At 40.5% G+C, this 25,715-nt stretch overlaps 3 protein-coding genes across 3 annotated transcripts; 1 reads left to right on the top strand and 2 right to left on the bottom strand.

Moving 5' to 3' along the window:
• Window positions 1-1,176: 1,176 nt before the first annotated feature.
• nanp (N-acetylneuraminic acid phosphatase) lies at window positions 1,177-3,744 on the top strand. The gene is made up of 2 exons (XM_062430779.1): window positions 1,177-1,290; window positions 3,099-3,744. Exons 1-2 carry the CDS (start codon window positions 1,201-1,203, stop codon window positions 3,738-3,740), a joined length of 732 nt encoding a protein of 243 aa, XP_062286763.1. The 5' UTR covers window positions 1,177-1,200; the 3' UTR covers window positions 3,741-3,744.
• A 663-nt stretch (window positions 3,745-4,407) lies between these two features.
• Window positions 4,408-10,533, bottom strand: polr1b (RNA polymerase I subunit B). Its single transcript, XM_062430212.1, has 15 exons — window positions 10,344-10,533; window positions 9,686-9,853; window positions 9,443-9,589; window positions 9,219-9,351; window positions 8,998-9,134; window positions 8,579-8,802; window positions 8,275-8,446; window positions 7,860-8,028; window positions 7,488-7,769; window positions 7,238-7,371; window positions 6,983-7,153; window positions 6,721-6,877; window positions 6,415-6,611; window positions 6,085-6,335; window positions 4,408-5,608 (listed from the first exon to the last, which is right to left on the bottom strand). The coding sequence occupies exons 1-15, from the start codon at window positions 10,518-10,520 to the stop codon at window positions 4,726-4,728; spliced, it is 3,402 nt and encodes a 1,133-aa protein (XP_062286196.1). The 5' UTR covers window positions 10,521-10,533; the 3' UTR covers window positions 4,408-4,725.
• Window positions 10,534-17,893: 7,360 nt separating this feature from the next.
• ttl (tubulin tyrosine ligase) lies at window positions 17,894-25,024 on the bottom strand. The gene is made up of 7 exons (XM_062431060.1): window positions 24,318-25,024; window positions 24,037-24,115; window positions 23,690-23,922; window positions 23,366-23,501; window positions 22,991-23,260; window positions 21,596-21,739; window positions 17,894-21,343 (listed from the first exon to the last, which is right to left on the bottom strand). The coding sequence occupies exons 1-7, from the start codon at window positions 24,484-24,486 to the stop codon at window positions 21,139-21,141; spliced, it is 1,236 nt and encodes a 411-aa protein (XP_062287044.1). The 5' UTR covers window positions 24,487-25,024; the 3' UTR covers window positions 17,894-21,138.
• Between the last annotated feature and the right edge of the window lie 691 nt (window positions 25,025-25,715).

Raw genomic sequence — 25,715 nt, forward strand, 5'->3', positions numbered from 1 at the left:
TTACACTTGTAAATTCACTCTTCATGCATCCACTGTTTATGTTTCTCTTCCCTTTTTAAGGTCAAGTGTCATTAAAAAAAAAGAAGGGTTTTGAAGTTCATTTCCTGCACGTCTGTCATTTCAACATGCATATTCCTCCTTCGCATGCAAACGGCAGGTGTTGTTTGTTCTGATAGATAATAGCAGGTTAGGCTTCTCACACCATTTCTGATTTATAGTTTATCTTTGGCATTTTTTTGTCCAGAGTAATTGAAATAATCAGGTCAGGTTTCTGTTAAAGAAACATGCGCTCTCAGGTAATGTGAGAAAGGCTTGTTGTGATTTCTGATTGGCTTTGGTAGTGCAACAGGCCTGTACACTGTTGCGTGTGAACCTCTGGCACGTTGCCAGACAAGAGAGCGGGTTTAAGGACGGGTTACATAAGAATTGAAGTATGTTTTGATTTGGAAAGAGCGTATGTCACGGAATATGTGTTTAAATTGGCAATACGCATGATCACATCAGGCAAGACAAGTGATGGCACTGATGGTTTCTCCTTTATTTTTGATTCTCGTCATCCTTTCTAAAAATAATGTCGGTTGGTAATATAAGCTGGTCCCTGCCACAGCTCAGTCACCGATGATTGGAAAATGTGTCCATACTGGAAAATGATGCATGGCGTCTGAAACTCAGTGTAATAAAAGAGACAAGTGTGGTAGACTGCTCCATTTTGGTCATTTCCCATATAAAAATGATCCTTTCACATATCCCACATCACATATGGTGAGTTTGTCACGCACTTGTAGTGCTCATTATTTTATATTGTATATCTTATTTAATCACAGTTTTATTTATTTAAATATAAACAACCACAAGAACTAAAGTGTGCTCTATTGACTATACAGTATTATGTTTGCTAAATATTTATAATAACATTAATACATCTGTAATATTGTTAACAAAATGTTTTAATGCCTGTTCTTGTAATGGTCCTCATCATGTATCTTTCAAATGAACTGCTTTTTTTTTTTTTTTTTACATACAGGCGAGTAAATTGTATTTTGATTCACTGGCGCCCTCTAGAGGATGAAACTTACAAACACTGAACATTTAAACAAAACTACAACTCCCGTCATGCAGTTTGTACATCCTGCAGTACATCCGCAATTAAACAAGCTGTATGTGTGTGAAGTGACAGACAGTGTGAACTCCAGTAGACTAATGGACGGTAACACTGTAAAGGCGATATTGTTCGACTTGGACAACACGCTCATTGAAACAAGTCGAGCAGGCGGACATGCGATACAGAAGGTGAGGTTAAAGACTGTACTGTAAATGTATAAATGTAGTGTATGAAAGTTAACTTCCATAGCCATTTGTAACGTTAGTCTGAGGTAAATGCTCAATTCAATAGTGATATGTTGTCAGCGTCACACTGACTAATAATATCATATAGTGTGTGTGTGTAACTCAGGATGCGTTCATGTCCGTGTTAGCTGTTAAAACGTGGATTGTATGAATGGATGTGCTGATTGGCTGAGGTGCGTTCAAAGACAGTGGGAGGGAAATTATACATCCGGCTGTTCAGCTCATGTAGAAAATTTGATTTAACATGACAATATATATGAGTAAAAGTTAAAAAGGTATATAAAACAATTAAAATTAGCTCAACGTTTAACCAGCTACAGCATTAAAAAGCGTCTAACATATTTATGCATCCATTAAAATTATATATAATACTTAACTAAAGAGGCTGCATAAGAATACCTTTACTTCAGATTTTTGCTGACATAACTTCTGTACTTGTGATGGAGCTTTATTACTGCTTTTTTTTTACTGCTTTTTATTGCTGCTTTTACTTCAGTAAGGGATTAAAATATCACTGTAGCCATGGCAATAGGGTGCAAAATTAACTTTTTTGTAACACGGCCAAATGGCTAGTGAAGCCACTCAATAGATTACCTTTGTTTTTGGCTGATGAGTGAAATAAATCTATTTGACCAGCTTTTGGCTCATTATCAGGACCCTAAAATTTATGTTAAATTGACTTTAGCCATCATTTTTATTGTTTTCAACTTCGCTTTTTTATGTTGTGACATGTATTTCTTGGCTTTTCTCTTGTGAGTTTTGTTTGCACCTGTCATGGCACCGGGACAGCTCACACCTTTCATAAAAGTACATGCAGTTCAGTGACCTGACTTTATAACTTCAACCAGAACAGAAATTATTACTCAGCTGGGATGTGTAATAACACTTGTGTGGGTGTGCAGGGCGTTTCCATTTGATGCTACTTTACACCTCCACTTTTGATACCACTATATTAATTTAAAACTTACATTCAAAACATGATTATGTATATTATGAGGGGCAGAAGATCACACTTCTCAGTAGTGTATATAAAAATATAGTTTATAGTTTCACATTGAAAAACTGCTAAATTAAAAAGCACCTTGTGTGTTAATGCACCAGTAACAATCCAGTAATATATACTTTTATTAATATAACATCCTGAAATGAGTCATTCTGCATAGTGCTTTTGATACTTTCAGTGTATTTTGTTGATTTTATTACCATACTTATACTTGGGCATAGGTTTACATTTTTAATGCAAGACTTTTACTTGTAATGGAGTTTTGACATTGCTGTATTGCTACTGTTACCTGACTAAAGGGTCTAAATCAGGGGTGTCAAACTCAAACAGCCCAATGTTCATCTCATGTGGGCCAGAACATTAAAACCATTGCATAATGACCTGTAAATAATATATAATAATATTTATTATAACTTCACTATAATGAACCATCTATTCACAGAACAGATGAACAGCCTGAGGTGCCTTAAGGAAAATGATGCAATTTCAACAATATGATGTCTCAGTCTGAAACACAGTTTGATTGATGCTCATCACAGACAGCTTGTTCACAGTTAGGGCCCAACCGATACTGTATTTTGCGGGCTGATACCGATATTAGGGAATTCTGATATCGACATATTGACTGATAATCTTATATATACACAATATATATATAAAAAGGCACATTTTTAAAAATGTGGTTATCAAACACAACATTACTGCACTGAAACAGTAAACTTAAAATGTTATGCTTTGAATCTTACAGACCAGTGAACTTTTGAAGACCACGTTGGCCCTTGATGACGACACTATCATCACCATTTGTAACAAGTTCAAGCAGAAGCTCCAGCATGAGAGCTTTGACCCAGCTGCAAGCAGATCCATCGATGAGGTGCGCGCGGGTCACTGGGAGGAGAGCCTCAAGGAAACAGTGGGCAGCCGTTCCTCGCCTTCTCTGGCAGCTCAGTGCTACTACATGTGGAAAAACACTCGCCTGGAGGTTCTCAATCTGTCCCCGGAAATATGCAACCTGCTGAGAGAACTCCGGGGTAGATACAAGCTGCTGCTGCTGACCAACGGAATAACCCAGACCCAGAGGGAGAAAGTGGAGGCGGTGGGCTGCGAGGAGTTCTTCGATGCCATCGTGGTGGGGGGAGAGCACGCGGAGCAGAAACCGTTCGTCTCCATCTTCAAACTGTGTTTCAACATGCTGGGGGTGGAGGCCATGGACTGTGTTATGGTCGGAGACTCTCTGGACACGGATATTCAGGGAGGGTTCAACGCTGAGGTACGGGCCACAGTTTGGATCAGCAGTGCGGGAGGCGCTGTGCCAGATGGTTCAGTGAAACCAGACTACACTATCCCCACTGTGCTGGAGCTGCCACATGTTCTGGAACAGCTGAAATAAGGACAACTGGTGAATGGGGGGGGGCTGTCACCTCATGTGGGATCTTGTGGGAATATATAATTACAGATATGTTTAAAGATGAATGTTCTAACTGAAACTTCTTTCCACCAGGGTACTTTTTAATTGTTTTAAATATCTTTTGTTGTTTTTTCATCGTCACTTTTTAACTACATTGGAACAAATAGTGTGGACATTATTCACAATCTGTTGGGACAGAAAGTACATTTAATCAAGTATCATACTTAAATTCTATTTTGTGACTTACACTTGGTGCCATTTTCTGATTTTATATTCTTCTACCTCTACACTACATTTATCTGACAGCTATAGTCACTCTTCATATGACATGCTCATGAAATGCAATAGATGATGAAAGATTAAACCAGTGGTTCTCAATCATTTGGCTTGTGACATTCTTTTCCACCAATCAGACATTTTCCCTCCAATTTCTCTGATTGTTTTATTTAAATTTCAGTCAAAAATTATTTCCAGTCAAAAAAAGAGAATAAATCAGTCACGTGGGCTATTTTTCTATTAACCACTACTTTTAATTCTGATACTTAAAAATAGATTTTGCACCTGTTACATTGTATTTTTACGTCTATTTGTACAGGAGTATAAATATATTGTTGTATTAGCCATCTCAAGAAGAGAACAGTGATTCAGAGCTACAGCATTATTTTTATTCAACACTCAGAATAACTGTACAAGGAGCTATTTGGGATATGCAAATGAACAGATATATACCATCATATTCGGCTACTTAGCCACTTTCTTAAAGTCTTCTCATATTTAAAAAAACGCTTGTGACAAAGGAGATAAACAGTATAAATGTCTTTCTGTAGCATGGTTAATTCTAGCAGCTTCACTGGATATGAAGGCCCATTTTAAGAAAACACATGAACAACCCTTTGATAAAACAGACACTTTCCACTTTAGTCCGTCACTTTTAAGGCATGTTTCTTTCCTCGTCGTTCTGCAAACTTCACTTAACGTCTAATTTGACTTTGATGTTCATGGCTGCGAGCTCGGCTACAAAATAACGGAACACGTAAGGGACAGACACGGAGTCGATGGAGTCACTTTTGCCGCACAGGGTGCAGACAGTCTTGCGGTGGAGCATGGCCGACCAGTAAGGCGGCGGCTTCTCTAAAAGAGGAGAGATCAGGCTGCCGCAGTCCACGCACACCTGAGCCACGGAGCGGTCCGAGCAGTTGAAGAGGCGGTCGTGAAGCAGGAAGGAAGAGCCGTGGGCCAGCAGGGCGTCTCGCTCCATCTCCCCGAAACGGATGCCTCCCTGGATGTTCCTCCCTCCCACCGGCTGGTTGGTCACCTTGTCCCTCGCTCCCGTCGTCCTCACCTGGAACTTGTCGGAGACCATGTGACGTAGCCTCTGGTAATAGACGACGCCTATGAAGATGTCAGCCTCTAGCTCCAGGCCGCTCAGCCCGCTGTAGAGCCGCTCCGTGCCGTAGTAGTTGTAGCCGCCGGCCCGGAGCATTTTACCAAAGTACTCGAGCGCCGCGTCCTCCTCGGAGAAGGTGAAGGGCGTGGCGTCGTGGCTCAGGCCGTGCAGGGCGCCAGACTTTCCCGCCATGCTCTCGATCAGCATCCCGATGGTCATACGAGAGGGGAAGCCGTGGGGGTTGAACAGGATGTCTGGGCTCATGCCACTCTCTGTGAAGGGCATGTCCTCTGCGGGCCACAGGCGGCTCAGGATGCCTTTCTGGCCGTGGCGGCTGGCGAACTTGTCACCGATGGTCGGGTTACGGGGAATTCTTACAGTGATGCAGACGCGTTTGAACCGTCCTGAGCCGGTGTCGTTACTGCAGACCTTTATGTTGTCAACAACGCAGGCTTCTTGGCTCCTGAGGGAAGATGGAGAAAACAACATAAGATAACGAAACTTTATTTATATGGCACTTTTCAAGTTAATGTAGTTCAAAGTGCTTCAAAGCTGATTAACACGCTGATAATAAGACAGAACAAGTGTAGAATAAGGACAAAAAAGAAAAGGATAAAAATGATGAAGGAACAAAAACAAAGAACAAATTACAAAAGGATTTTAAAAAAAGACCAATGCACGTAAGAGAAAATAAGAGTGATGAAAATGTAAAATTAAAATAAAGTAAAATAAATAAGAGAAAAAAGATGAGAGAGTAAGAAAAAGTTTATTATAGTTATAAGTTGGAGGAAAAAAGAAAAGGAACAAAAACAAAGGTAAGAAAATGAGACTATTGCATGCTAGAATCAGAATCTTCATTTCACCGAGCTGATGGAGAGAGGAGAAAAAAATTCCCTCACCAAACACAAAAAAACACAGCTAAAGAATGCTGTCACTTACTTGTAGAAGGTGACGAAGGTCTGGCCGGTGTTGAGGTTGATGTAGCCGTAGAACGGATCTCCGTATTTAAGTGTGGATCCAATGTGAGGCAGCCCGTCCGCATCCAGTTTGTCCATCACCTTGGGGTCGTCCGGCTTGGCCCCGAACACCACGCTGTCATCTCCCCTCACTTTATCCGCCAGGTCCACCAGCTCCGTCTTGTAGATGGATCCATGAGCGAAGCCCCTCTCCCACGATGACTTGTTCACAATCTAAAAGAGATAAAAGTGTGTCAGGATATCCGTTCAAAGAGAGATAAAAATGACAGTAGCTGCTGCCTTTTTACTTTACCATTGCGTCTTCCATATCGTAGCCTGTGTAGGATACGACTGCCACGATGGCGTTGGTGCCGCTGGGGTAGTTGTCCAGGTTGTAGTGGTCGTACATGTAGGGCCTGACCAGTGGACTCTGTGGGGTCTGGAGCCGGTACAGCTTGTTATCTGAGCGATCCATGAACGAGTGCAGGGGGAAACCCATGGTCTGCTTACCTGCGAAGAGTACAAATCATCATCTAAGAGACTATTCGACGACTACAAGAAGATCTGAACACTTGTGTAGATCTATGTGGCTTTTAATGGGGTTTTTTCCCCCACTTACCCATCTGACACTGGTACATGTTCCTAGGACTCTGATTGTGGTCTGAGTAGGGAATGAAGTTGGCCACCACGCTCAGCATACTGTGAGGGAAGAGCTCCTGGTGTGTCGTCACACCCGGCTCGATCTCATTCTCCAAGATGCCCACATTGATGTAAAGCTGCAGCGACACACAAATAGATGATTAGATGAAAGTTTCGGTGTCTAGTATGCAAAAGAAACAACAAATCAGCCTTCAGAGTTATTGTTCTTAGTTTACACATACCTGTTCAAAGGTGCCAATCATCTCCTGCTGTCCGTGAGCTAAATTTCGTACAGGCCGCACCATCCGACAGGGCGTTGTGAAGAGGAACAGGCCGGGGTACAAGCTGGCTTTGCCCGTTTTGGGTACCAGAACAATCTCAGTCCATGGAGGGATCCTCTTCTCTCTCAGCACCTGGAGATATATATACGATTTAAACATCAGTTTTCTGCCTAAATAATGCGCCTGATGCAGCAAGGTGACGTTTTACCATCCTACCTTAAACCTGCGCAGAGAGTCAACCACAGTAGAGGCTAATTCAGTCTCCACCCAGCCTACGACAGCTCCGTCCAGGACCACGGGGTAGCAGTCAGAAAAGGCTTGGCCAGGAGTTCCATCCACTGCAGTAACGCCTGAACCACCACAGACAAAAACAATCACATGATGCTGTTTAATCCACTGAGACCTGCTTGAAACTGTGCGTTAGAGAAGATTTAAGGGCAGGACCCGCCCTGGACAGAGCGCTCACCTAGGGAACAGAGTAGACCAGGTAGTGATACGGTGGACAAGGTCTGCGCCACTATCTCACAGCTGGCAGTCATGTGGTTCATGAGTCCGCAAGGCTCTCCGTCTGGAGTGTGGACGGGACACATGAAGCCCCAGGACTCAGGCAGCAGCTTACGAACCGAAGTGGTCCTCATCTTGGCGAAGGCCGCTCCTCTGTGCACGCAGCGGAAATGCGACAGGTAGCGGATGAAGTTGAGCTTGTCGGCCACCACGCACAGGCCCGTGTTCTGCAGCATGCCGAGACCTGAGGGCGACGGGGAGGGAAGATGTTATTAATGGAGGAACCAAAATTTACACGGTAACATCTACTCATGCTCATGCGGTCTGGCCGTACCCGTCTTGGAGACGAGGTTCCCGGTGGCAAGCATGTATTCAAAGGGCCTGGTCACATCTGTGCCCAAGTTGAACATCTTCATCAGGTTCTCAGCAGTCAATGCGCTCAGTCTGCTGCCTCTCTTGTCAAAGGCCAACTTCACGGACACCAACCAGGCGGTCAGTCTTTCCTGTCAACATGTTTCACACAGCCAGCGTCACATGTTTGAACAGGAAGGTGTCGTTTTTATTTAATATACGATTTATTTGACTTCAAGATAAAAGCACGCTGCAGTTATACATTTCTGCACTGATTTAAATTGTGATCAGTGCCTTTAATGGATGTTTATATTTCTGACTATGTGCCCATACTCAGTTTTAAGGCGGTTCACACATCGCTCGATTCTTGTTCACACGACTCATTCGAATAACTTTACCTTCAGAAACATGAGGTAGAGCTGACCAGGAGTGAGCACCTCCTGACACATAATGCTGTCAGGGTTCTCCTCCATGCACTCCTGCTTGGCGTACGTGAAAAGCTTCCTGGTCATCAGACACAACAGGTAGAACTTCTCTATGCTGGATCTCAGGTGGATGCAGAGGCACTCACTGAACAAAACAGAAACAGAACTCACTTTACTTGATTGAAACCTACTAAATATTTAATGTAATAAGCTTAAAATTGTGTTTTCCAGCTGCAAGTAAAGAATAAAGGTCATGCATCTGTCTTTGAAAACTTACTCTAGCAGGAAGTTGGCACACTGCTCGTTTGTGTACCAGTCAGGAAGGCTCATCTTAACCCGGAAGCGCTCTCCGAGGTAATTGAGCACGCTGCTGCGGGTGATGCAGTTCTCCTCGTTGACGATGCGCAACATCTCGGAGACGCAGCTCTTGTAGAAGGAGTTGTCCTCACGGCCTTTGATGAGCTCCTGGTAGATCTGGTAGTCTGTGAAGTCCACCAGAGCCTGGAGGGAAAACAAGATGTGTTCAAAATCCACAGCAGAAAGCCTCATATTAAAATGAGAGCTATTAACTCATGATTGGTGCAAGTTTGGTGATTTCTAAAGTGCATTTAAAAAGGTCTGACTCAGTGAAAAAAGCATGGCTAGACACCAAGATACTATCAAATATTTCTTACTGCTATAAACTCTGATTACTACCTTAAGTGCGAAGCCTAGTGGGAGGAAGAAGAGCTCTTTCTGGTAGATGAAGTTGAGCATCACGGTCCCGTTTTCCAGATAATGCAGATTCATGTTGACGGCTGTGTGCTCATCCTTCACGCAGCGCATTGAAATACCTGTGAACAGGAGATGGAGCTTTAATCTAAAAGCTCATAATTAAAAAGAAATATTCCTGTGTGTGTGTGAGTGTATGTGTTTACCATACTGCGTGTATCCCTGCCCTCTGCTCTTCCACTTCGGTCTCGACATGGCGATCGGATAGTTCCTCCTCGGCATTATCAGCATACGAATGACCTTCTCGATGCCGTTCACGACAAAATAACCTCCCATTTCCTGTAAATGTTAAAGAGGCGGTTTGTAATTGAGTTGTAAAGGATGCGTGCATTGAATATCTCCTCAGTTTTACCACTTTCACATATCTCACCTCTGCTTCTTCATGGTGTTCCACAAGCTCTTTAGGGGACATGCCATGCAGGTTACACAGCTTTGTCTTCACCATAATCGGCACTTGACCCAGGGACTGTTTAATGATGCCTTTGGGGACGCCGTTGACCGACCAGCTGACGTCCGCCTGTCGTAATGCAAAACCATAACAGATTAAAGCTTTAACCAAAGTGTTATTGTCTTCTCACGTGTATTTTTGGCGCTCCCTACTTTGCACACTTACCACAATCTTGCCTTTGTAAGAGCATCTTCTCGCCCGACACTCTGCTGGAAACACCCTCATCTCCTTACAGATGCTCCCTTTGGCCACCATGGGGTTGTAGATCATGGCGTCGACGTAAGACAGGCTAATCCTTTCATTTCGGAACGTGAACTCCAAAGGTGGGATTGCCTGAGAAAGACAATACACATCACATGAGTACCAGCATATTACAATTCACATAAAACTAAACATACATCATCATTATGCTCTTAATAAAGCCTAAAAAACTAGAGTAAAACTTTGTGTTTCACCCAGCAGGTTATAACATGATCACTTCAATTGTCAGAAACAGCTTATGATAGTGGGTTTCAAAGTGAGGTCTGGGGATCCACAAGGCTCTTAGAGGGGCTTCCAGGGGGTCACAAGCAACAAAAAAGGGGTAATAATTCACTTTAATTATTAATCCATCCATCAGCAACACAGAGACAGAATATGTGACTGTTATGATGATGATAATAGCTATAATAAATGGGAGTGTCATTTCTGTCAGGTTAGGGAAATAGTTTAATCTGCCCTTCTTTGATCACAGTTTTTTTTAAGTGCGCCTTTAATACACAACTTCGGTATTTCTTCCATTGAGTCCTGTATTAATTACATGGTCAAATCAAGCTCCACTGACCTGCACGACCCGGCTCAGTCCATCAGTGACAGCCTGGTCAAATGACTCGATGTGAGCTTTAGTTAAGTCCTGAACAGCAGCATGTTGATCCTCCTTCAGGACCCCAAATCGTCCCTCTGTCAGATTCTTTAAACTAGGACCTTTTGGTAAATTAGTCCACTTAGTTGAGAAGTCCATGCTTGCACTTCAAGTTCTTCACATGCTTGTTTATCACATGTGCAGGGTAAGACCGGATCTACAGCAGGAAGTATTCCTCTTCACTAAGGCTTTGTTGTTGGTTTACTGCCATCTTGTGGTGGGAGTTATTTTTTCAGTCTCAGGTCGCCTTTTTGCCATATTCTGCATATTTTAAACTTATTCCGTTTTTTTTAAATTGCAGGTTTATTTACACAGAGATTGTTTACTGTATATGGTAACCTATTTTATTTTATTTTATTTTATCTTTCATTTGCACTGTATGTTCTTGTAATCATTTTAATGCTCTATTTTAGTCTAGCTTTTTGTTTTCTTCCTCTCTTCCTATTTTTTTGTACTTTGTTTTATTTTTATTATAATTGGGTTCTTTTTTATTTGTATGTTTTAATGTTTCCAATTTTACTGTTCAATTGTACTTTTTTCCTTTTTATTATAAGTGGGGGGTTTTAATTGTATGTTTTTATGCTTACAATTCTACTGTGAAATCATCAGATATTTAGTTTTTATGTAAAGCACATTGAGTTGCCACTGTGTGTGAAATGCACTGTATAAATAAAGCTGCCTTGCCTTTATTTTTCTTTATTTTTTTTTTTTTAATGTATTTTATTTTAGCACTTTCACCCTTACACTGCTACTCTTTCCCCACTGTACTGCTGTGTCAACTTAAACTTCTCCCAATTGGGATCAATAAAGATATTTATATCCTAACTAAGCCTCCGGCTGCAGGTGGAGTCAGAGTGTAGCTGTCAGGAAAGACAGACAGAGGCTGCATTTCCTACTGATTAAACAAGACAATTCTACTGGCTAAGAAGACTTCAAACTACAATATACACAGTTTTGATCTTATTAAACTACTCTTATGTCTTTCACTATTTACACAATGATGATACTTTCAGTTCAGTTTCTAGCTCTTTTTACTGGTGGCTGCCCAGGCTCTGGTTCTCTTGAAGTATCAACAGCATAAAGGCAACTTAAGCAGCTTAACTGCTTAACAAGTATTTGATAATGATGTGTGGGAAAGCTTTTATATATTGAAACAAATGACCAATAGATTTTTAAGTGATCATAAAAATTTGGCACTGATTTGATTGAAAGTGTCATGATTTGTCACAAAAACACCTCAGCATGTCAACAACCACTTCATGGTAGAAGATATTCTGAGAAAGATAATACTCAGTGAGGATGTTACACTATTATACATTCTTTACTTAAACCAATGATTTTGGTTAAAAGGGTTTTATTTTTTTGCTTATTTCATTTTCCCCAATCACAACATTTAAGACAAAGACAGAACCATGAACTGAGACGATTTTGAATTTTTTGACTTTTTATTTGAGGACTCTTTTTACACACTGTGAACATGTTAAACACTGTGGAAATCTTTCACTGTGTGAACAGCACTGCCCCGAGTCTTCTCTGCCGACTGGCCCCCAGCCTCTTTAAATGCATGGACTCCTGCTGCTCTCATCTTCATCTTCTGCGTCTTGTAGGAAGAAAAAGCATAAAGATACATTTAAAGATTTTAAACATAAAATAAAGATTCATCTCCTTCCTGTGGATACTTATAACCAACTTACCTCATCACTTCTTGGGTTTTTCTTCATCAGCTTTCTCCTCCTGGGCTTGTGTGCATTCTTCTCTGCTCTCTCTGTTTCTTCATCTTCATCCGTCTGTCGTCTCATGTCTCCTATTCAGGTCCTCTGGGGTCTTCTTTTCATCCAAGTACACTGAAAGAGAACAATCACAGAGAAAACAACCAGGCCAAGTACAATACAAACATTTATCTCCTACTGTTTGGGGTCAATAGTATAAACAATTTTTTTTAAAGTGTACATTTTGTAGTCATCAATTTCACTGTTTTATATTCCAGTTCTGACCCTCAGTCAAACAATCAGGTCAAATGTGACCCTGAGAAGGTGTCGCTTTTATGTTGACTCAGGGAAAATTCCATTACGAAGAAGATTAATCTTACTTACCATATTTTGATTTTTATATTTGGACTTTTTGGTCTTTTTTTCCTCCTTTTAGCCTCTTGGTTTCCCAAGCTGCACCACTGCACTGAATTTCTTGTCACTATTGACTATTCTGTATTCCTCTGTGACATCTTTTTCTCCTCTGCCAGAGAGGAGCTTCTCTGGGAGGGTGTAACATGTGGGAGGTTCACATTATCCCCCCCAGATCATCCCCAACTCTGGCAACACACTCTGACCCGAGTCACAAGTTCAACCACACCGACCTGAATTATCAGATGATCATCTCAAGTCAGAAAACCTTTACAATGTATCACCAAAAAACCTCACGATGCAGGACCTCAAAACCTCACACCACGAAAACAACACGTCACCAAAAAACCTCAAGTCCAGTGTTCACCCCACAGGGACAAGAGGGGGCCCGCCACAGTGATACCAGGGGGAGAACCTAGGAGACCTCAAAATCTCGCATCACAAAAACGACGCGTCACCAAAAAACGTTGCATCACCTCATGACGCATGACCTCAAATCCTCACATCACGAAAACGACGCATCACCGAAAAACCTCGCATCACGACGCATGACCTCATAACCTCACATCACGAAAACGACGCATCACCAAAAAAACCTTGAATCACAACGCATGACCTCATAATCTCACATCACGACGCATGACCTCGTAATCTCGCATCACAAAAACGCTGCGTCACCAAAAAACATCGCCTCACGACACATGACCTCAAAACCCTTCTCAGCCAAAGAGCTACATAAGCCCCTCTCAGACACTTTAATCTTAAATGTAGTTTCTAAGTTTGCTCCTGTTTTTCTGGGCTGGTTTGTTTTCATTTACTGTTTTTATGGATTGCACTTAGTTTTTTTCCTGTTTTTTTTAAATAACTTGTACGGAGTGGAATGATATTAAACTTAAACTTAAACTTAAACATCACATCACATCACATCACATCACGTCACATCACGTCACATCACATCGCATCACATCAAATGACATCAAATTACATTAAATTACATCAAATGAAATCACGTCACATCACGTCACATCACGTCACATCACATCACGTCACGTCACATCACATTATATCACATCAAATTACATCAAGTTACATCAAATGACATCAATTTACAACACATCACATCACATCACAACACGTCACGACACATCACATCACAACACGTCACGTCACAGCACGTCGCCTTGCATCACGTCACAAAATGTAACGTAAAAGAAATGCCAAGTTTTGTAAATTAACTTCTAGGGCGTTTTCCTGGAGGGACTCCGTCCACTTTTCCAGCAGCTCTCTTCTGTCCCCTGTTCCCACGCTGCTGGTTCCTCTCCTTAATAATGGCCTTCAGCTTCTTTACCCACTTTGGCGGTGGACCGGTGCTGATCAGCTGGCTGCTGCGACACATCTGGGGTCGGGCAGGGGGGCACGAGGTACTGGGCTGGCTGGGTGCTGCCGTCCTCTGAGGGGGGCTTCCTGGTGGTGGTTTCTTCAGGAAGACCTTGTTACGATCCTGCACCACTTCACAAGTCAGGTCTTCACCCTCTGGGACTAGAGGGGGCCCGCCACAGGAAGTCCAGGGGGAGATCTTTGGAGAGCTACAAGGGGAGCTACGAGGGGAGCTACAAGGGGAGCTGGACGAAGAAGAAGAGGAGGAGCTAGAAGATGAAGAAGAAGAGGAACGGCGGGAGCAAGGGGATGAGCAAGAGGAAAAAGAAGAGGAGGAGGAAGAGGAAGAGTAAGGGGGAGAGCTACAGGGTGAGCCAGAGAAAGAGCTGGAGAAGGAGGAGTTAGGGGAAGAGCAAAAGGAGGGGGGGGAAGAGGAATAGTAAGGAGGAGAACTACAGGGTGAGTCAAAGAAAGAGCTGAAGAAGGGGGAGTGAGAGGGAGAGCTTAGAGGGGAGTCAGAAGGAGAGTGAGAGGGTGACCTGAGTGTGGAGACCCTGTTGAGAACCAGTCTGGGACTGCCAGGCCTGCTGGGGTTTGGGAGGAGGGTGGCAGTCCAAGTGAAGCTCTGGTTGACCTGAAAGTACAAACAAAGCCAACATTTAAAAAACATCACATGTTATAGAAGTACAAGTCAACACATCACACCTCTGCTTCAACAGTATACTTACAGTAGTACTTTAAACCTGCTTAACAAGTTATATTTATTAGTTAATAGACCAGATAAATGAAGAGATTATGGGTTACGTTGTATCAAGTTCATGGAGACAAAACAGCCAGTCATTTAAAGTCATAATGTATTTTAATGTTGTTTTTACTGAAAAACTACACTGTCAATTAAAATAAGTGTGTACTGCTCTGTGCAAATATTACAAATTATGATTATTATTTTAATATGATGTAATAATAAATGTGAATGGTGATTCTAAACTGTTCAACTGAGGAAAAAAAAGCAGGAAAATTGATTTTAAAAATCCTGATTCCATTTCATATCAAAAGTCATGCATTTTTATTTCTGTTTTGAGTTGTAAATCAATGATGGACTCAAACACCTGTAAAACTTCATACTTATTTTTGCAAAGATTACTTTATTAACCTTCAAAATTTGTCAACACAACAAATTTGCATTAGTCCTTTTAAAGTCTTTAGAGAGTGAAGTTTGGTCAGAAAGTCAGACTTGTTAAATTGATCCTAAATAAGAGGTTCTGAATGTCTCAGTGGTTTAAAACACATTAAAACAACATGGACTTTAAAATAATACATCTCACAAGCAAGTGTGCTGCTATCAGTATCAGTCCATGTGCGATGATGGGGGTCTGTTTTAGCAGCTGTTTATGGATCTGTCTATATCGTAGGCCTATATATGTAGATTTTAAAGGCTTCATTTTGATCAACTAAACTAAAACTTAGATATTTTATAACTTCTACCACTTCATCCCCATTTCTAGACAGATTCAGAAATGTGGACACTTATTTTAGCTGATTTGTTTGCTTAAAAAAATCCATATCTTTCATCCTTTTGATTATATTTGTTGTTTATAGCTTGATTTTGCCTCAAATTGCTTCACAGAGGGCTTTCATCAGAACAATCATTGAGATACATTTACCAGCCTTAAATAAAATGATATGTAGCATCTAAGCTATTTTCCACTGAGATGAAGGCAGAATGATATGAAATCAGGTCCTATCTATGAACTTGTGGTCATATTAACATAAAGCAACATTTGCCTTTGACAGGTGCTTCATTTTCCTGTCATTTGGGACTAACTTAGGTTGGAGGGGTGTTCATGTCTGAGCCTTTTTACTAAACATGAGTGTCTTATGAGGGTTCTGAAAGTCTCGACGGTCAAATACATTGAAAACACCATAGACTTTCTAAAGTGCTCAAATCTCACATTTGCCATGATGAAAGTTTGCTTTCTCTCTGTCGTCAGTCTCTGTGAGTCTTTAGTCCTTGTCAGGATGTAAGAAGTCCTCACTAGAAGCGTTAATTTCAGAGAAATCGTCGAGTGAAAGTCAAGAAAAGTCACTTTTGTTGAGCATTCGGTGTTGTTTGTGTTTAAATGAGGATCATCTAGAAATGATGCGCCTGGACACCATAGCAACCATAGAATCCTCAGCGTCCATTTTGTACACATCTGTATTTATAGTCTTATTATCTCACCTCTGTGATATTAAGTTTCATCCAATCAACGTGCAAAAGTCCTGAGATCAAGTTAAAATCTAATTATTAAGAAATATATCGATCTCACTGCGCTCCGCGGTCACACTCTGCTCTCTCATTGACCAATACGTTTGGTTTCAGTCTGTATCAGAGTACAGTGTCCTTTAGGAGTCATAGCCTATTACTCATTATCAATTAAATGTCAAGCTCCCTTTTTGCAGGCTATTTATAGTCTATTTAATCTTTATCAAGGTCGCCAAATCTTGAGCGTTTCGCATCTCACACTTTCAGGTCAACCAGACAAAACTTCCGCAAAATAAATCACTCGTAAATGGAAAATTAGGGTTGAAGTGTCACATAGGACAACGTCAACTGTTTATAAGCTGTATTCAAGTATTTATTGTGGTATTTATTTGTATTATGTATGTATTTGAGTTTATGAAATAGATAACTTCCATCGGCAGGATCCATATGTGTCTCTCTCTGTCAATTGAGAGAGGGGCTGTGCGCATTTTACGCACGTGGCACAGCACCGGTAATGTGATTTCAATCACCTAAAAGATCAGTGAGGATTTAACGAGAATTGATCTTCAGTACTTTCACACACCAGACAGGTTTGATGTTGCACACTGATTTGGTTTGGGATGTGGAAGCCGTCCTCAGACACACAGGCCTTAGCATAGGCAGAAACTGTAACATCGATTCAACTCTTTAGGCTTAATGTTACAGCGTATATATAGTTTATATATATATATATATATAGTTTATATATATATATATATATATATATATATATATATATATATATATATATATGTATATATATATATATATATATATATATATATTGTGTGTGTGTGTGTGTGTGTGTGTGTGTGTGTGTGTGTGTGTAAATATATACAATAAAGCCTATAATATGCAAAAAGTTTGATCCAAAGAACTGAACAAAAAACGTATTTGATCAAATGGTCACTACCAAACTGACACATGGAAATCCTCCTTCAGATAGTTTTATTCCAGCTGGATGGTGTCTTGGTAGTTGCAAATAACAAAACTGCAATGTGTAGCTACTGTATAGTCTGCTGTGAAGATGACGATTGGAGTACAGCAGCAAACCTTTCTCTTGGGCCCCAAAATCTAACAATAACTTAATTTAATTTACAAATCCAAGTAAAATGATTTCCGTAAATAAATTATGTATGTGGGAGAAATGGAGCACAGTGGGAACACTCACCCTTTTGTTATTAGAACTTAACAGGTGAAATTAGTCCAATAAAGCCTCACAAATATAGTCCTCCACCACTTGAGGGCACAATAGGACAAAACGTGTCTGTAAGAGAATCAGACTTGGGGAGTTGAATAAAGAAAAGCAGAGTGGAAACAGCAGGAGATTATTATGATTATATGTGTACATATATGTGTGTAGTGTATATGTTTGATGCATACTTACATATACATTTGCGGATGTTCTCCATTACACATGTGGACTCATCTTTCACACTCAGATTCAACAGTGGGAAACATTTATAACTGCATATCTGATGGCTTATTGGAAAGATAGAAACCCCTGACTCTTTATCAGTGAGTTACTGTTTATAACTGTCAGTTTTTTTGCCTCTTAAGGCAGTTTGATGCATTGATGTAGTAATAACATCTACATTATCGACAGAAAAGGTTACATCAGCATAACATCAAAGAATGAATTCAACACACAAACTGAAGCAAAAACTGAACATTTATTACAGGACTGTTGTATTACATCAATCTTTACATGTTTTTTTCAGTTTATCATCCACAAGCTCACAGTCCAGATAAACTAAGCTTCCCTCATCTTGTTCAGTGTTGCTTTGTTGCCAGAAGAAATATACGGATATTAAAGAAACAGTCCAACATTATTGGATAAAGTACTTTTGTTTTCCATTTTGATGAGAATATCAGTTTCAAGTGAATCAAGTAGACGGCTTAGAGTAGAAATGTATGCATGACAGAAGCTCTATGATGTTTTTGTTTTTTTATTCTAGTAATATTGTTTCTGATAAAGACAAATGCTCATGCAAGATTCGGAATAAAACATCACCTATAAACAAAAACACAACACACACACATCCCTCTGAATATGACACTTGCTTTTTAAGATCATGTTGGCCAATTGATGCGATAATGTCCAGATTGCAGCAACTACAAAACATTATTAGACAGTGAAAATACAGCAGGAATTGTTTTTTTTCTTTGGTAAAAGATGAGGAAATCTAAGAAACATCAAAAAATAGTATAGAATATGAAACACATGAGAGGAAACATGATAATAAAAAAGAATGAGTCACATGTGCAAAGAAACTCTGAATAAGAGGAAACGACATCATTGTATCTAAAAAAGAGGTTGAATAATAAAAATGAGGCAAATTCACTTCAATACAAACAAACAAATGAAGGTGCATTTAAATGCTGGAGGACCATTGCTTCTTTTTTATCAATATGCAATTCCCTCTAAGGCACCCTTCCCTTTGATGGAAAGCATTTCCCTACAAATTCAACTTAAAAAAAAATACTGAAAGTTTGCTTTTGATATTTCCAAAAAAAAAATCAACAGTCATACCTGCATCCCATCTGTCAACACAATCATGACTTTATCTACTTCAATATATCTTTCCAAACCTTCCTTTCATCTACAACAGGGTTGTGTAATACTGAGCGTAGCAGAAATGGATTCATATTTTCTCTCAAATCGAGTTAAATAATTAATTTTTTTTTCATAGAATAATAATGAATTCATGTTGGCGTAACCTACCCTGTAACTATTCCATCTTTCTGACATTCGGCACATCACCCAAACTTATCACCGTCAGCCACTTAAACATCCTTCATTCTTCAGAGTTATCTTGTAAACACAAATACACAGTGATTAAAACATAAGTAAATGCTCTTATGGTGTCCCTTAACTTATGAAACTCAAGACATGACAAGCGAAGCCTCGGCGCATATGAAATTAGGTTAAAAAGAGAGGAACAGCGGGGGGGGGGGGGGGGGGGGGGGGGGGGTAGTGACATGATGACACGCCTACCTATTAAACCTCCTGTAGTGACTTATTATGTTAAATGAGTGTAGTTAAACTTAAATGAGCCGCTGGAAACGCTATGGTTGAATTTCAACGTGAAAAGTCGCCACTGGGGAGCAGGAAATCAACTATCTTACTGTCACAAGCTAATTTAAAGTTTCCTGTCTACAGGAACAAGTTTGCATTCCTATTTCAACGCACGGTAACATAATAAGTTTGGATACGAGTCATCTAGGACAGCTACAGCTCTACAAGGTCTCACCTATTCACAAAGAGGCCTACAGTCAAAAGAAAAATGGAGAAGTAAAATAGTTTAGCGACCCCATGAAATAAAATAAAAAAATCAGTCATTCATGATGAGAAATGTTTATAATACTTTTTAAAAAATAAGCCAACTGGTGACATGATTAAACACCAGTAGTAACTGAAGAGGAGGCAGTGATGAGATGAAGATCTGTGTATACTATGACTTTCTCACCTTGAAAGGTAGCTGGATTCACAAGATCATAACATCACGAGATACCGTTAGAACCCAGCTGCTTCTTAAGGTAAGGCGGTGATAGACAGATGGTTCATCCAATCACCTGCCAAGAATTTTCTTCAACGTGCTCGCCCTTTCATGGACGACTTCTCGGCTGGTTCAGTGATGTTCTGGGGCTGCTGCTTACTTCTCTTTGTTTAAAACATAATTTGACACAATGACAGTATAAATTAGGGCATGTTTAGTCATTATCAGGTTTTCCTTTCACGCAAAAATGTTGTTTATGGACGTGAAGTTTCATTTCATGGGGCCGTAGTAACACACTTTGTACAATCTACTCTACTTGCATTTCAAAAAACAGTTCAAAAATCCATACACATGTCGACAACACTTAACAATTTACAGTCTAGCTTCACGGAGCAGGAAAAGAAAAGAAAAAACGGTGTTGGATGTGGTATGAGGATGCAAACGTCTACATGCTTTCATAAAAACATGCTCTCTTTCTAATGAAAAACAAACCTAAAGACGTCTTCAGCTGTGAAGAACTGAGAACAGAGGCTAATACTTGGTGTGAGATTTTCCCTTACTGCAATTGAGAGGTCAAAAGGTCAGCGACACTTTGGCGGAGCTCGTTGGGACGGGATTAAACGTGGGATTCCCAGCTGAAGGACGGCCTCACCCTCCTCACTAATGCCCCCTCGTTTCCCCCCCATGTTAATAATATGTAGCGTCCCAACCGTCCAGTGAAGAGCAATGTTGATCTTAACATCTTGAATGTTTATCTCATCAGACACATTGGGTTAGTGTGTTAGTCTTTAGATGTTTAATCATATCCATCACAGCCTCTTTACTGCTAGCTGTAATAAAAAAAAAGATTCAAAAAATAAGAGAAAAAGTGTCTGATGAGAAAATTAGCATTCAAAACTCCACAAATTGACTAAGCTCTCAAATATCAACGTGTCTATTTTATGTTGATTCTTATGGACTGACCTGACCGAACAGACATATGGATGTATTGAGCAACAGTGCAAAGGCTTTTTAGAACAAGTACAAGTCACGCTAATAGAGCAAGCTATAACTGGCAGTCTTTTTTAAGGGAGCATGGTTGGAAATGTAAGGCACTACAGTCTCAGTTGGAGCGTCTCTGCATCCTTCAGACCTTCGTTCTGTTTGGGGAGAAACTGGTGGTGGTGGAACTGAGACAGAAGGGCTTCTGTCCTCGTTTGGACCTCCCAGAAAGTTTGTTTATCAGTTCGCCGCCATCTCTAGATTCATAATATGCATAATCAGAAGAGCGGAGATCGTTTTCCGCGGATCGGTGATTACCATAAAAAGAGAGACTTCCTCCGGGTATGACAGGCAAGGTACAATTAAAGGCATGTGCTACTTCTCAGGTGGAGGTTTTAGGAGTGAGGACAGAGCATGGAAGAAGCTTCTAGTGCGGAGGAGACGAGTGCGTGTGCTTACAGCCGAGTGAAAGGGCCCACGTGGAGGGGCCCTCTCAGTTTGGGGGAGGAGCAGTTGGTGGAGTTGGTGATGAACGTGGAGGACGGAGAGGAGGAGTAAGGAGAAGAGGAAGCTGATGAAGAGTCGCCACCGTTGTTCAAGGTGAAGGTGCTGGAAATAGCCACGTCCACAATGCCCTGACAGAGCTCTGGGTATAGTTTCCTGGGGGAGGAAGGGATAATATTAAAACAAATTAAAAAAGAAACTAAATTCAAATGCTCAGCTTTTAAAATAATAGAAACTTTCTGAAAGCAAAACACAGATTCCAACAAAGACACAGGATAATTTCAGATAATTCAGGTCCTATCTTTTGAAATCCATTCAAAGATAGTTTCCCTCCTATTGTAAAAAGAAGCCAAAATGAAATCCTAAAAAGACTATTTTTTAACATGCATCTGCTGCACTGGTACTGACTGTGCACAGGCTGGAGCTCCATTGATCTCAATGAGCCACACTTTGAAGCTCTCGTCGACCATGAAATCAAATCCAAAGAGCTGGAAGCTCTGGTAGGACAGGTGCTTGGTGCTGATGGCCGGCTCAATGCATGACAGACAGCTCCTGTAAAACCAGACAGTAAAATATATTTCAGCATTTTCATCTTTAATATTCCTCATGTGCATAGTTTCAAACTGCTTTACTCTTTACATTTATACTGCCTTATTACCAACTTGTCAGTCATCTAACAAAGACCAAAATGACTTAATGCCCTGTCCAATCATTTAATGGGTTGGTCTTTAAAACAACAGAAAAGTGTGAAAAATGCTCATCTAAACCTGAACTTATTCAATTTACTCTAATGTTAAACGATGGGCTCAAAGTCTTCCCAAGTGTGTCTTCAAACAGCAGTGTCTATATGAACACTAGAAGAGGTTTCCTCTCTATAATCATTCATGAAGGGATCTGCTAATGGCTAGTATGAAAAGGAGGGATGATTACGGAAAGAAAAACCCATTTCAATGTTAAATTGGGCATCTGACTGTTTATCTTAAGCAACTATTAGCAGCAAATGGTCTCATTTCAGAAGTTGAAACCATCAAATGTTTGGTATTTTTGCTTGAAAGCTGACTAAAACAATCGATTATCAAAATAGCTGCCAATTAATTCTCTGCTGATTGACTAATCTATGAATCGACTGATCCTTGCAGCTCGACGCTATATGGAACATTTCAGAGCAGCATGAAGTAATCACCAATCTTTGTGCTGTACTGTAGACCCAACTGTAATGTCTATTAAAGACGTGATAATCCGCAGTCTAAAAAAACACTTTATTATACCATCGTAATACTAAAATGATTTAAAACATTGATCACATTTTGTCCGTTGTTTTATCTTCAGTCATACTGCAGTTAAAATGCATTTAACTTGAATTTAAAAAAAAGCCAAAGCATCTTCAGAATATAATTAATCACTGAATGATTGAAAGTTTGCTTTTGTCAACAATCTCACAAATATGTGTTTGCAATATATACTGTGTTAGGTAGCAGTAAAGATGGAATCAGTGGCTCAGCACATGCTCCCATGCCCTCAAACTACAGCAAAGACAGAAGATCATCTAATGTTGCACCTGTTAACCTTGTTGTTGGTTTGCAGCTGTCTAAAAAAAATAAAATATCATCAAGCAATCATGAAACATAACAACTCAATCTGTCAGAAGCAAATTATGAAGAATGTCTCTACATGCACAAACAGTATGTGCTGGTTTCTGTGTTTGGATATAAAAACAATATATTCATTTAAAAACAGTGAACGCAGAAAGCTGTTAATCTCTGCATTAGTTGCAATCTGACAATTAAATCAAGAGGGACCTACTTTATGATCTGCTTGATCTGAGGTAATATGGTGGTCTCCAGGGTGACATTGTGAGTGTTCAGCATGTACACCCTGAACTCGTCAAAGAACATCTCATTCCCCTCCTCGTATCGTCCGTAGTTCTGCGAGTGCTCCTTCTGGATGCAGTGGTTGGTCAGGTGGCTGGTCATGTCCTGGAGGTCGGAGCTGTTGTAGGGCTCGGAGGAAGTCCGCAGCACGCCCTCGCGGTATAAATAGATGTTGTAATGATGGTCCACAAGCACCCAGCTCCTGGTAATAGCATAACATAAACCAGAAGGGCACATTCAGCACGAGTGATAAAGTCCAGACAGACTTGGATATTTTTTGATGGAGGTTTAAACATGAAAAACTTGCCTGATGTCAAATTTCCGATGTCCTGGCTGCAGAAGTAGAGGTTTCTCTAAATACTTCTGAATAACATGAACCTGTCCCTGATTGTCAATATACTCCAGCAGCTGATTAGCATCATGGGATATCAGAATACCAGCACCTGTTGCAATAAATCAGAATATGTTAAGATGCCACACCCTAAACTGCAGAACTCTTCCTTTTAAAGATCTTTTTAAAATAGACAGCATCATCTTTTCAATTCAATTCAATCTAAGAAAACATTATAAAGAGAGTGTCTGACTTCATCGATTGGATTTGTACCAATGTAACTTGAGTATTAGATTTTACCTTTAGCTCCAGCAGATGACTTGGCTATCCACACTGTTCCCTCCCCACTTTCTTTTTTAGTGTGATAGGAGGCCAAGAAAACTTCACGCTCATCAGTCTTGGGATTGTTCTTCAGATGGCTGATGCCGTTAGTAGCTGGAGCCACAGGAGTGTTGAGGTTAGTGGGATAGATAATGTAGGATTCTGGGAACCAGTTAGAGGAGTCGGACAGCTCTGGGCTGGTCTTTATGAGCCTGGCGGTGAAGAAGGATAATGGTCAGCTAATGTAATCCCTGTTGAATAATTTACTTACAGAGAAACGCATTACATAAGATATCGATTTATCATTTAACAAGGCAGAAACACACTTGACCAAAGATGCCTTCCTGCACAGCTTGTCTGCCCCTCTGTAGTAATTCACCAGTTGCACCAGTCCTGGTTCATGACCTGTAAAAGTCCAAGAAAAAAAAAAAATCATAAAACATTCAAATGGGCCTACACTGCACATTTCAATGAGGGCCACTGGCTGGATACATCTTCCAACAGGAAGCTGGAGCAAGCGGCCATGCACAGTCACAGCAGCTGTCTCATCCTGAGTGGGTGGACATCAAATAAAACACATTGTGGAGTAAGAAAACACACAGTTTACCTAGACGTCCAAAGGGTAATCTGTTCCTTTCACCGAGCATCAAGTTGAATCTGGGATTGTCTCTTTTCAGCCTCTTCCACTGTCCAGTCGAGAGGAGGATTTTGGAAACTTCTGCATAAACAGTGCTGTTTTCATCACGGGTGACAAAGGTATACACAGGGGAATTCATTGTGGCACAATAGACAGTGGTTAGGGGGGATCAAACAATAAAACAGCTAATAAAAGGACTTTGTTGCTAGTTGTGTTGCTGTCTGGTTGGCTCTGCAGCAGACAGACTGGTCAGGGTTATCTCCTCTGTCCGTGCCATGATGATGAGTCAGTCATATCCTGTCCACGTTTCCCTCGTTCACTTAATATCCACTTCAGACGTCAGAGGCTATAGCTATAAGGTTACAACACATGTCAACATATGAAGGATGGTAGTTTCTTATTGCTCGACAGACAGGGCTCCTCCAGTGTCCTCAGACAAGGGTGTGACTGCTTGCTGCTACCGGCTCCTGCGGCTGGTCCCGTCTGGATTTACATCCCGTCTCCGGTTTGGCTAACAAGCTGCGACCGTTGTTAGCAACTTTTCCGGTGTCCCTCCTCAATAAAATCCCTCCTTAATAATGAATAGGAGGGAACGTAAAGTCACTTGCTAGTTAGCTATACAGTATCACATACGCAGCATAATTGAGTGTGTTTTCATTCTCTGGAAGCTCCGCAGCCACTGCTGTCCACTGTCGACAGCATAAACACAAAGCTCCACGGCTCTGGTTAATGTAGTTTTTGTGTCCCCTGATATGTCGCATAGTACGTCATTTGTGTTTCTTTTATGTCATAAAAATAAACAAAGACGAGTTTGAATAGTTGAATAGTTTATAGATAGGTTAAAATGTGTTTGAAAATGCATGGTCATTGTAACTCAGTGTCCAGTTGAATTTTTAAGGTACACACAAACTACAATTCCCAGAATGCAAAGGGGTAAAGCGACCATTTGACCATTAATTGTGTTTCGCCCATTATGTCCACAAGATGGCGTCGTCGACCTCACTAGTTAACGGCTTGTGTACCAGCAATGTTGAAATCATAGTCCAAACAAAAATAGTTTAAAACTCAATAAGGGGTTTCGTTTCATGAGATTGATGGAATTATGTAGCGTTGACCAATTATTTATTTTTGATCAATAAGTTGTATTTAGAAGTTGATTAAGTCGTGTAATAACATATGGTGCCCGTTCTCCTGGCTTAACTGGAGTATAAATGGAGCACCCCCAAGTTGTGACAAGTCTGTCAAGTTCCAATATTTTAAATTTTGTTATTTGCTTTCTACAAAGCTCTTTATAGTTCCTAAATTTCCATCTCAACTCGATGATTTGGCAATTCAATAACGATAAAGTGGTATAAAAAGGTTGATGCC

The sequence above is a fragment of the Scomber scombrus genome, chromosome 12 (genome assembly GCF_963691925.1).
Source record: "Scomber scombrus chromosome 12, fScoSco1.1, whole genome shotgun sequence".
Classification (NCBI taxonomy): domain Eukaryota; kingdom Metazoa; phylum Chordata; class Actinopteri; order Scombriformes; family Scombridae; genus Scomber; species Scomber scombrus.

What these genes read in the sequence shown, in the direction of transcription:
- nanp (XM_062430779.1), top strand. Translation starts at nt 1,201, where the DNA reads ATGGACGGTAACACTGTAAAGGCGATATTGTTCGACTTGGACAACACG. An exon ending in GCGGACATGCGATACAGAAG is followed by an intron (nt 1,291 to 3,098) that starts GTGAGGTTAAAG and finishes TGAATCTTACAG; the next exon opens with ACCAGTGAACTTTTGAAGAC.
- polr1b (XM_062430212.1), bottom strand. Translation starts at nt 10,520, where the DNA reads ATGGACTTCTCAACTAAGTGGACTAATTTACCAAAAGGTCCTAGTTTA. An exon ending in GAACCTCGTCTCCAAGACGG is followed by an intron (nt 7,770 to 7,859) that starts GTACGGCCAGAC and finishes CGTCGCCCTCAG; the next exon opens with GTCTCGGCATGCTGCAGAAC. An exon ending in ACGATATGGAAGACGCAATG is followed by an intron (nt 6,336 to 6,414) that starts GTAAAGTAAAAA and finishes TATCTCTTTTAG; the next exon opens with ATTGTGAACAAGTCATCGTG.
- ttl (XM_062431060.1), bottom strand. Translation starts at nt 24,486, where the DNA reads ATGAATTCCCCTGTGTATACCTTTGTCACCCGTGATGAAAACAGCACT. An exon ending in ATTACCCTTTGGACGTCTAG is followed by an intron (nt 24,116 to 24,317) that starts GTAAACTGTGTG and finishes GGACTTTTACAG; the next exon opens with GTCATGAACCAGGACTGGTG. An exon ending in CAGATCAAGCAGATCATAAA is followed by an intron (nt 21,740 to 22,990) that starts GTAGGTCCCTCT and finishes CTGGTTTTACAG; the next exon opens with GAGCTGTCTGTCATGCATTG.